Source organism: Fomitopsis serialis (assembly GCF_022376445.1).
Source record: "Fomitopsis serialis strain Sig1Antser10 chromosome Unknown B0H18scaffold_75, whole genome shotgun sequence".
NCBI classification, from domain to species: Eukaryota; Fungi; Basidiomycota; class Agaricomycetes; order Polyporales; family Fomitopsidaceae; genus Fomitopsis; species Fomitopsis serialis.
In genome coordinates, this window is record NW_025955035.1 from 158,019 (window position 1) to 169,182 (window position 11,164).

Here is an 11,164-nt window from a genome sequence, read left to right on the forward strand (position 1 = left end):
GCCTGCCTCTCCTTCTCGATGTGAAGCAGACTTTTACGTGACCGGTTGTCTTACGCGGCCTACCTTACCTTACTAGTGGAGGCAGTGGCGCACCGGAAGCCCGACACTGCCATTCATACTATTGTAAGGTGACAATCTGCCAGTCATTTTGACACGCCGTCCGACTACAGACCCAAGACATGCCAAGCACAACATGCACATAGACAAGCAAATCGCAGGCGGAAGTTGTATCTGCCTGATGTTTATTGGTGCTCCTCGCTCGTACTAATGCGGTGCCATAGGCTACGGTGCAATCCAACCTTGTCAGATCCATCACCTGCATTTCTACCAGTGGCCGCGAATGACAAACCGCTTGCCAATATTACGGTTCGAACTGCGCATGGCACTGGCCACAACATAAGTACGTGTAGCTTTTGGCATAAGTTGGGTTGACACTGAGGTTACGGTCTTCCACAGAGCGGAGTTCTCGTCGTACGTACCGCGGGGCCGACTCAGATCTTGACGATGGATGCAACGAGACGACAGTGCGTTTGTGGTGGCGGCAGGCTATCTTCGGGGTAAGCACGTCGTTCGCGCCAGTAATCAGTACTAAATCTGCGCGTCTTCGGCATCGCCCAGTGCCCCCCTGTCAACTTAGCTTTACGGCTCACTTATCGGGGGAAACATATCACTGCACACCTGTCGTTCATACTGTAAGTCTCGGCGATGTGGTCTTTGGCGAGCGACTACCAAGCGCACCACTCACTACAGGTAGAACGATATTGCGTTCAATTGTCTGAGTAGTCGATATCTCGAGAAATCGGAACAATTACTGCTGAATGTCCTGAAATCATTAGCCTGTAATTCTTGTGTAATTCGTCCTCTTTCCGACTTGCCGCAGACTTGAGCCATACGCCGAGCTCGCTGGCCTTCTTTCAGGACATGCCCGCTTGTCGTGGGGAACGCGCCCTCGGGATAGTACTACGAGTCGAGCGCGCGTATCTTTCGCACCCTTCAAGCGATGCGCTTACATCACCTCAGCCGCCCTCGCTGTCAACACTTTCCTGTGTACCATACAGGCTCTCGCTCATTCCAGCGCTGCGAGTCACAATACCATGGCGGCGAGCTGTTCAGCCCTCAACCCGCGTTGTCCATTACCTGTCACCGACGCTCGGGCACGGTCCACATCGATCAGGGCTAGCGAGGCGGGACCCAACGGTGCCTATGATGCCTCGGATCCACTGTCTAAGTATACCACCATGCCTCGGCGAGTCAAGTCGGCCCTACCCCTCTACCCAACAACTCGTACCAACAAGGCGACGATATATGGACGGCATATGAGCGATACGAGGGATGGGACACATTCCGAGCTGCGCAACTCCAGAAGGACGGATCCGCATAGCGGCTGACCTCAGTCCGATGGTCGCTGCACGCGTTTTAGGCTGAGCTTTGCACCTTGCACCTAGCGACGAAGGCCGAGATACGTTAGTTCGTGAGATCGTCGGGTGTAACAGCCATCCCGACTTATTCGCGGGGCTTGCCTATCTGTACGTCTATGGGCTGATCCGTCCGTGTGCGTTCTTGTCAAGTGTTTGACCTACTGTTGCGGCCCATCTGACTTGTCTGTAGTCTACAATCCCCAAGGTTCCACGTCTTCTGCGTCAGGTGTCGAAAGTCCGAGGCACTCCTTCGAGCAGGCCGTACAGGATTTGCGACGTACACCGCCGCAGCCATCCATCACTGCCGAGGACTTGCGGCAGCTGGTAAGTATGTTTGCTGACTTTGTTATCGGCTCACTAATGCGCTGGGCCAGACTTTGCTTCGCGACGACCACTCGTGTGTCTTCACCTCGGCTCAGCGCGCTCTGATCACGCGTTAACTTCCGCTCTTGGAGTGAGGGCTGATACGTAGACAAGGATGGCTCACATCATTAGTCAACCACTGTCGGAGAACATTACTGGAAACATTCCAGCGGTGCGCGCGAAGGTATTTATCTCGTCCATGTCGTAAGCTGCCATGTGCTTACTGACCCCGTCTGCCCTCAGTTCAAGTGGGCGAGGATTGCTGGAGCGATCATTGAGCGTCTTGGAAACTTCTCTTGCCGCGACTTTCTTGGCGACAATGTTCTTAACAGGCCCCTGACTGTGTTCACAGCCGCAACTGCACCGCATGTAAAATATGGCAAACTCGATCTATGGCTGACGGCGGTAGAAGTACGTTCGTTTTCCGCTGTTCTTTCGTGTCTATGAATAAATCTGTCGACAGGACGGGGAAGGAGAAGTCATACCCGATACCTATGAGGTGCAGTATCGTTGGGGCGAGCAGTTACGCCTCGCGATTGGTGTCAAAATCAGCTTTAGAACTGCGATCATTGACAACACACCCATTCCACCGCCCCATCCCTGTCTCATCGCCCTCCATGCTACTTGTGCCAGGATCGCTCATATGTCTGGCGCTGCGGAACATCTGCACGAGTGCTTTCGGGAAACTGACAATATCTCGGCCATGACTGAACCGACCGCCGTGTACGAACTGACGCGCTCTGAAGACACTGCAGCTCGTTTCCCCGACGGTTTGACGTGGTCATTAGGGTGTCACCTTCGCCATCTTTCTGTGTCCTGCGACCGTCGTTACGCAGATAGTACTTTAACAGGAAGCACACGAGGAGTGATGATGGTATAGCGAGGAGTTATAGTAGCTAGTAACGTAAGTATTGGTCCTATTAATGATAATATGATACTGGCATTGTAAGTACGCGTTTCCGCATTCGCGGCATTGTAAAAAGCTTTGGGGGCTGATGGAATTCGTAAGAGACTGAGAAAGAGATGTAGACTGTACGCAGGGGGGAAGAGATCTGACGTACACCGAGGTATCGTACTCACAGACGAGCGTGCACGTGGAAGCCGAGTGAGCGGAAGAAAGGCCAATTAATGTGCTTACGTGGGTTGCATGGGGTTGCATGTACGTCTACGGTAACAAAGTCTACATGTTGCCACCGGGCAAGCCTCAGCTCAGCGTCAGAGACAAGCTGCATTCGCGGTACGAGGCAAAATGGAGAGACGCCCATCTACAGACGCGTCCCGGACGCGTCTCGCAGCCAGCTGAGCGCGTGTTTCGCACACTCCATCCCTTCTCTCGCCCCTCCTCGTCACTCATGCCGCCATGTCCTCAGAACCGAACGGAAACGGCCTCGGCAACGAAAAGCAACCGCTCGCTGGCAGCCCCGAGGTCATGAGCGACGCAGGTGACGACGACCGCTCGACCACCAGCGCGCAGTCGGTAAGGCAAGACGCCCATCCCGACGGAAACGGTCATAGCATCGCGGGTCTGCATCATCACGACCCCCACTCGGATGGAGAGCTGGTGGGCTCTGACGGGGACGGCGAGCAGACTGGGAGCGAAGACGATGACGACGACAGTGAAGACGACGAGGACGAGGACGAGGAGCCTGCACTCAAGTACGAGCGATTTGGGGGCATCACTCACCAGCTCCTTCAGAAGGACTCTGCCTCCGCCATTGCGTATGCAAATCAGCGAATAGTAAGCTGTTCCGTATGCGACTACACCGTACATCGTTGATTAGTCTTAGGCCCTTGGCACGCATGGCGGCATGCTACACATCCTATCCCTTACCGGCGAGCTCATCAAGTCCTTCCAGCCTCATTCCGCCTCCATTGCGGATATCTCCATCGACATCACTGGAGACTGGGTCGCAACTGCTTCTATCGACGGTGAGACCGGTCGTGCCCTGACCCACTCCGTCTCACGCGTTCCTCCCAGGGCAGGTCGTACTACACTCCGTCTCGACTCCCGAGTCCCATACCTTTGACATGAAACGCTCCCTGCGTACAGTTGCTCTGGAGCCCAACTTCGCTAAGAGTGGAACGCGTTCACTTGCATGTGGAGGCATGGCAGGGTCGCTGGTCTTGCATGAGAAGGGCTGGTTAGGCTACAAGGAAACAGTCTTGCATACGGGAGAGGGGCCGGTCTGGGAGGTACGATGGCGAGGCAAACTCATCGCTTGGGCAAATGACTTGGTGAGTACATGCCACGTCCCGCAGTAGCATATTTGGAGGGGCTGTGGCTGGAACTGCGACAGTCGCGTTAGTTCCAGCTCTACCTCAGCAAGCACCTTGCTTCTGCAATCCAAGTACGTATTGTTCGATCTTACACGGTCTTGTCCCATCATCAGGGTGTCAAGATCTACGACACCGTCTCCCAAACTCGCATCACCTACATCGACCGCCCGCCTGACAGCCCTCGCGCCGATCTTTTCAAATGCACCCTCCACTGGCAGGATGACTCCACACTCCTCGTCGCCTGGGCCGACCAGATCAAGGTTGCTCGCGTCCGCGCCAGGCCGCGCACACCCACCGTCTCCGCCTCCGCCAACCTGCCTCCGTTCCTCGTCGACATTACCGCCGTCTTCCAGCTTGACTGCATGGTCTCGGGCATCGTTCCACACCCGCTCGGCAACTCCCCCTCCACCGCCGGCACGGGCATGTTCCCTATCCCGAGCGACGCCGCTAGTGTTACTTCGGGAGGCTCCGCCGTGCAGAAGACCGCGGCGGCCCCGAGCCTGACCGCCTTCCTCATCGTCGCGTACACACCACCGGACACGTCGCTCCTCACGGGCAACGAGGCCGCAGCCGACCGTGCGGAGCAGATGCGCAAGGCGGCTGAACGCCCCGAGCTCCGTATTGTCTCGCGCGGAGGGGAGGAGCTTGCCGCAGACGCACTTGGGATCGCAGGCTTCGAGCGGTGGGGATGCAATGATTATGTGTTGATAGAGGTGGACGCGACGTTGGCGGAGAGGTATTACGTCGTGCTCAGTCCGAGGGACATCGTCGTTGTGCGCCCTAGGGATTGGCGGGATCACGTTGCTTGGCTGGTAGAGCGACAGAGATACGAGGAGGCGCTAGAGGTGATTGAGAGGCAGGCTGCAATGGGCGTGACTGCCGCGCCGGGGCAGGACGCTGTGGACGCCGTGCACGTCGGTCAGCGGTACATCGAGCATCTGGTCAGCCAAGGTATGTCAAAATCTCAACGCGTCTTACACCGTACCGATCCGAACCGCACATAGGCAACTGGGCGAAGGCCGCGCGCCTCTGTCCGAAAGTCTGTGGACAGGATCTGAAGCGATGGGAGGACTGGATATTCCTGTTTGCGCAGAAGCACCAGCTCCAGGTATGTCTTGGATGCACCGGAAAGCGACGCTACCTGGCTGACATGTCTTGGCTTCGTAGGCGATCATTCCATTCGTCCCGACAGAATCGCCCACACTAGGTCATCTCGTATACGAGATGATTCTTGCGTACTTTCTTGCGCACGATCGTCACGTACGTATCGCCCCACACATACCAAGTTGATCGTTCTCAATAGTTGTGCTCGGATATAGGCGCTATTGCGGATGATCAAGAGCTGGCCGAAGGAGATCTACGATGTGCCCGCCGTCATAGTAGCCGTGCAAGCTGAGCTAGACCGTGCTCCCTCATCATCGGCGATGAAGACAACAGCGCCTGAGACAGTGCTTCTCATGGAATGTCTCGCCGAGTTGTGAGTTAGCCGACACTGCGTCTTCTGGGTGTCCATTCTGACGCTCACGTATTCAGGTATACCATGAATCGACAGCCTGGCAAGGCCCTTCCCTACTTCTTGCGCTTGCGACGGCCGAACGTCTTTGACCTCATTCGCGAGAACAACCTATTCACCGCGGTGCAAGATCAGGCCCTCCTCCTGGTTGAGTTTGACCACGAGCTCATGGAGAAGCAGAGGAGAGAAGGCGAAGACGTGCGTCGGGAAGACAGTAGAGCGATTGCATTGCTTGTGGATCATATTCATTCTATACCCGTAGGCTGTTCAGCAGTGTCGTCCCGATTGCGTTGCTAACGCATCCTCTTGACTGCGTAGATCGGGCGAGTTGTCCAGCAGCTCCAAGGACGACCCGACTATCTAACCTCTACTTGGATGCCTTGTTCCACAAGGACCCTCACTTAACATCCGACTTCGCAGACATGCAGGTACGTCCTGATTTACTCTTTTATTTATATTGCGTTTGAACCAAGGATATCACAGGTCAAACTATGCGCAGAACATGCACCAGACCGGCTCATGAACTTCCTGCGTTCGAGTAACTACTACAGTCTCGAACAGGTAATGCACTGGGCTGTACGGGGCTGTTCCAATACTGACAGACAAATAGGCATACCGCGTATGTAACGACCGAGATATGGTCCCAGAGATGGTGTTCCTGCTGGGTCGGATGGGGAATAACAAGCAGGCGCTGACCTTGATTATCGAGCGGCTGGGCGATGTCAATAGGGTACGTCAAATTTTCTCAGCGTGCTCCTCATTCTAATCGTGCTCGCTATTGACCGAAGGCTATTGACTTCGCTCGAGAACAACATGACGACGACCTATGGGAAGACCTATTGAAGTACTCGGAGACACGACCATGTATGTCCTCGCGCTTTGCAAAAGGTTACTGAGCTGAGTTTTATGTCGGAAAGTATTCATTCGAGGTCTCCTCGAGAACGTTGGCGCAGAGATCAATCCTATTCGGCTCATCCGACGCATAAAGAATGGGCTTGAGATACCGGGTCTCAGGGGCGCGTTGATCAAGATCCTGCACGACTTCAACCTGCAAGTGTCCTTACTCGAAGGCTGTCAGACCATCTTGGACGGTGACTGTGGAGAGTTGGCGCGAACACTGTACAGGAATCAGACCAATGGTTTCTTCCTCAATCGTGCGTCAATATACCACGAAACGATGTTGAATGATAACTCACAAGTCTGAAACAGCGCAAACGCACTGTCCAATATGCTCCCAGAGCCTGGAGCAGCGTCCGCACAGCCTCACGTTGTTGTACTTGTGCCGGCATGTTGTCCACGCAAGTTGTGTTGCTCCCGACGAGACTTTGCGCGAGTGGATCGATCACAGTGCGGGTGGTACCCAACGAATCGGCGGCAAGATCGCTCTGTGAGTGCTGTGTCCACTGTGGCTGAGGTATGATGCTCATTGCTACGGCGGACAGTGCTGCCATGGTTCGCGCGAGGATTAACCAGGGGTGCCCCGTATGTACGCGGAAAGGCGAAGGGCGGCCTTCATAGCCATCACAGCCTGTAGTATGTTCTAAATTCGAGCGTTGATAGACCATTAATCTTTGCTTTAGGTCGAGAGCAGATTGCACCTTCACGATTCAGCCGTATAGTACATTTACAATGCTCAGTCATTTGACAGGAAACGTGCTTCCGAATCGAACTCTGGATGACTCATCTACCTGTCTTACGCAGAGTGTATCTGCGTGGTGCTTCGACGACCATTCACACAGCGTTATCTTATGTCTGTCTACACGATCGTGTACTCGCGACGTCATGCGACCGATATGCCGACATCATACTATCATAGGCTCCCCGTCGGAAGTCTTTCTATGGTGGGCTCGACCTCCATCTTACAGGCACAATCTTCTGTTTCCTTGCGGTCGTGACCTGCGGTTTGCTTCGAGAGGTCGTGACCTCTCCATTACTCCCGCGAAGCTATGTCATGAGTAGGTTATAGGGCCCTCTGCCGCGGACTCACTGCCATTACTTTGACCGCACTGTGAGACTGAACTAGCATGCCCCGAAGGATCCTCATCGGTTTTGGTGTCGACGTAGATGCGGTATCCGGGTGGTGAGTCTGTCTCCAAACCTGAGTACTCACGTTGTGAACGGCGACCCATCACGCTAGGCTGGGATCGTACGGTGGCGAGGACTCCGTATCGGATATCTCGAGGGTATGCCCCAGCTGTATCCAATCTTCCATACAGACTAACGCAAGCGCAGGGAATCTATGCAGGCGAGGTTGGTACCCCTCGGCTCCTGAAGCTGTTCAAGAAGTACAATATCAAGACGACTTGGTTCATACCAGGTAGGGCAACTTCGTTTCTCTTGTGATGAATGGCCGCTTGACCATTCTCAGGCCATAGTCTCGAAACGTTCCCCGAAGAAATGGCTGCGGTCAGAGACGCCGGACATGAGATGTAAGCGATCGTTGTGCTTTTGCAGACATGCGATTGACGGCACCGCACCCGCAGAGGACTACACGGTTATTCACATGAAGTATGAACGTCAGGGGCGAAGAGGCCTGACAGTACGCTGACCACATACTTTCGCAGAATCCTCGCTCGATGACCTTCGAGCAGCAGAAGGACATCCTCAATTACACATATGACTTATTGACGAAGTTCAACAAGGGTGTTTCTCCGAAGGGTAGTGTAGCACCTTGGTGGGAGACCAGCGCCGAAGGCACAATATTATTACTCGATAAAGGCATAGAATACGGTATGGCACCATTGGAGATTCCGAAGTCAGGTCTAGCTCACCTTGTCCATTTGCGGTAGACCATTCTCACATGGCCCACGAGTGAGTCGATATTCCTCACGAGCAGATTCAAGATTGAGACTGGCTCCAGCTCACAGGCATACTATCTACGCGACGAGGATACGTGGACCAAGATCAACTACACCGCCCAAGCGGAGTCTTGGATGAGACCCTTACAAAGGGGAAAGACTACAGGTCTAGTTGAATTGCCGGGCAATTGGTACGCGAGAACCACTTCGCGGCGCAAGCGAGTGACGTAGTAATGCCTTGAATGCTGGATAGGTACCTAGACGACTTGCCGCCTATGATGTACGTCCGTATCTTTCCCGTCCGAGCGTGGCTTATGGCGTACACAGGTTTATCAAGAGCAGCCCCAACTCGCACGGATGGGTGATTGCGTTTGTTCTCATTGTTCGACGCGACAGATATTCACAAAATGGTGTAGGTTAACACCAGAGATGTTGAGCAAATATGGAAGGATACGTTCACCTACCTCTACCGAGAGGAAGAGAACTTCATTTTCCCCATCACCATACATCCCGATGTTAGCGGGTGAGTAGGGACGTCTAGGCGTAGTCCTTGTGCTCACAATAATTACACAGACGACCCCATGTTCTGCTCATGCTTGAACGTTTCATCGAATGGATCAACACTCACGACAACGTGCACTGGGTGTGCATGTATGACATGTCAAAGGAGTTCCGTGACAACAATGCGCCGCCCGCTGGTGCGCGGATGCCGCGCGGCCTCAAGCTGTAGTTCCGAGGTTTGGGTATGTCTGGCCCGTCTGAACATACCCGGTGACTGATCTTCTAAGTTTTTACTCAGAAGACAAGGATACGAAGATGCAGTTCCGTGTACGATGAGTCATCCTCTATTGAGAAGCCCTCGCCAACAGTGCGTGTATCCCATTGTATCACATCCTTGGTTAGATCGCGTCAAATGCATCATGAATGGATTGAGTTTGCAAAGCTTCAGACTCGTGAACGCCGAACACTCGAACGGGTATCATCTCTCGGAAGTGTCCTACCAAATCATACACGGTGCATTGCATCGTTATCCCCGGCTATGAGATGAACACGGGCATTACTTGAGTACTTTGCATGCCTTCGACATTGCTAGTGCTTGGAGAGGATGTCGCCTATCGTGTGTTACCGCTGTCCAAACCACGCGGCATGCGCGCCCCCGCCGGAGGGATATTATTCGCTCTGAACTCGTTCGCCATCTCATGCATGCACACCCAGTGTACGTTCTCGTGGGTGTTGACCCACTCGATGAAGCGTTCCAGCATGAGCAAGACATGCGGGCGACTGCGTGCGTGGTAGCGGTCGCGATCAGTCCTGGTGACGTTCAACATACAGACACGTACCCGCTGACGTCGGGATGGATTGTGATAGGGAAGATGAAATCCTCTTCCTCCCGGTAGAGGTAGGTGAAGGTGTCCTTCCAGAGTTGCTCGACGTCTCGGCAGTTGACCCAACCGTGTGAGTTTGCGCTTCCCTTGATAAACCTACCCGACCGATGTGAGACTGCCTTGATGTATACGTTTGGAACATACTCACATCATGGGCGGAAGATCGTCCAAATACCTGTCCCAGACGCGCATTGGTGAGCACAAGTCGAGATCGTCCATTAGAATGGTTCAACCAGTTAGCAGGTAGCTCCACCAATCCGGTGACGTTCCCTCGTTGCAGCGGCTTCATCCACGCCTCAGCCTTGGCCGTATAGTTGATCTTCGTCCACGTATCCTGGTCACGCAGGTAGTACGCCTGCGAGCTACACATGATCCGAGTAAGCATTGGCCAGCACTTTTACGTCCGTGCTGCTGCTCACTCGTGAGCCATGTGCGAATGATCTGGGAGGACTATGTCAACGAGCCAGCACGGGTACTCTCAAGGACAGCCCATACCGTATTCGATCCCCTTGTCGAGCAGCAGCATCGTGCCCTCCGCGCTCGTCTCCCACCACGGCGCGACGCTCCCCTTCGGCGGGATGCCGTTGTTGAACACCGTCAGGAGGTCGTACGTGTACTCGAGGATGTCCTTCTGCTGCTCGGGCGTCATCGAGACAGGGTTCTGCGCCGTCCGCCGTCAGCCATCCGCGGTTCCCGCTGATCACCTCTTTCCTGATGCACGTACCTCATGCGAGTACCCGTGTAGCCCCTGTAGGTCCGTGTCGGTGAGGATCCAAAAGGCTGTTGTCACGGATGACGCAAAGCTACATACATCTCGTGCCCCGCGTCTCTGACGGCAGCCATCTGCTCCGGGAACGTCTCCAGACTGTGTCCTGTGCGTCCGTGAGTCGGAGCTACCCTGACACACTTCGGTTGAGCAACTGGAACCCACCGGGGATGAACCATGTCGTCTTGATCCCGGATTTCCTGAACAGCTTCAGCAGGCGCGGTACGCCGACCTCGCCCGAGTACAGGCCCTTCCACGCATCCGCGAGTCAGACCTGCCAGCGCCCCGGTGCGCACCAGCTCAAAGGCATGTACATACCCTGGATATGTCCGACACCGAATCTTCGCCCCCGTACGACCCGAGCCTGCGTCGTCGGATTGTCCTCGCGACCAACACCAGAGGGGTATGCCGGACTTACCACCCTGCCACCGCGTCGACGTCGACGCCAAACCCGATGAGAACCCTGCGAGGCATGGCGATGGTCAGAACGTAAGACTGTCCGAGTCGGTGAGCGAACCGACGATCGACTAGATACCCTTCCTTCGCCCCTGGGCATGGCGGAGAGCCAGCAGATGCTTCGAGTGCGAGATAAGGACGTCATCCAGGCTCGATCAAGGCCCACAAAAAGTATGCATGTAGATCGC

The 11,164-nt window shown here is 54.7% G+C and overlaps 4 protein-coding genes across 4 annotated transcripts; 3 read left to right on the top strand and 1 right to left on the bottom strand.

Annotated features, from left to right (window-relative positions):
• Window positions 1-1,580: 1,580 nt before the first annotated feature.
• B0H18DRAFT_626457 (uncharacterized protein) lies at window positions 1,581-2,709 on the top strand. Its single transcript, XM_048038840.1, has 3 exons — window positions 1,581-1,965; window positions 2,025-2,192; window positions 2,245-2,709. Exons 1-3 carry the CDS (start codon window positions 1,897-1,899, stop codon window positions 2,659-2,661), a joined length of 654 nt encoding a protein of 217 aa, XP_047889764.1. The 5' UTR covers window positions 1,581-1,896; the 3' UTR covers window positions 2,662-2,709.
• A 384-nt stretch (window positions 2,710-3,093) lies between these two features.
• On the top strand, window positions 3,094-7,551 carry B0H18DRAFT_1026897 (vacuolar assembling protein VPS41). Its single transcript, XM_048029842.1, has 17 exons — window positions 3,094-3,519; window positions 3,569-3,710; window positions 3,760-4,016; window positions 4,172-5,009; window positions 5,063-5,166; window positions 5,226-5,318; window positions 5,378-5,535; window positions 5,592-5,829; window positions 5,890-5,901; window positions 5,964-5,999; window positions 6,055-6,132; window positions 6,182-6,301; window positions 6,360-6,435; window positions 6,489-6,725; window positions 6,781-6,958; window positions 7,014-7,104; window positions 7,152-7,551. Exons 1-16 carry the CDS (start codon window positions 3,142-3,144, stop codon window positions 7,087-7,089), a joined length of 3,021 nt encoding a protein of 1,006 aa, XP_047889765.1. The 5' UTR covers window positions 3,094-3,141; the 3' UTR covers window positions 7,090-7,104; window positions 7,152-7,551.
• B0H18DRAFT_1026901 (uncharacterized protein) lies at window positions 7,536-9,323 on the top strand. The gene is made up of 13 exons (XM_048029843.1): window positions 7,536-7,651; window positions 7,709-7,754; window positions 7,804-7,888; window positions 7,940-8,000; window positions 8,055-8,079; window positions 8,136-8,301; window positions 8,361-8,382; window positions 8,432-8,560; window positions 8,623-8,649; window positions 8,697-8,730; window positions 8,786-8,892; window positions 8,943-9,112; window positions 9,169-9,323. Exons 1-12 carry the CDS (start codon window positions 7,596-7,598, stop codon window positions 9,097-9,099), a joined length of 915 nt encoding a protein of 304 aa, XP_047889766.1. The 5' UTR covers window positions 7,536-7,595; the 3' UTR covers window positions 9,100-9,112; window positions 9,169-9,323.
• B0H18DRAFT_1194978 (uncharacterized protein) lies at window positions 9,172-10,994 on the bottom strand (the record flags this gene model as incomplete). Its single annotated transcript, XM_048036065.1, has 11 exons — window positions 9,172-9,650; window positions 9,710-9,850; window positions 9,903-9,929; window positions 9,988-10,116; window positions 10,174-10,195; window positions 10,250-10,415; window positions 10,479-10,502; window positions 10,562-10,626; window positions 10,686-10,770; window positions 10,839-10,884; window positions 10,939-10,994. The coding sequence occupies 11 exons, from the start codon at window positions 10,992-10,994 to the stop codon at window positions 9,482-9,484; spliced, it is 930 nt and encodes a 309-aa protein (XP_047889767.1). The 3' UTR covers window positions 9,172-9,481.
• Window positions 10,995-11,164: the final 170 nt, after the last annotated feature.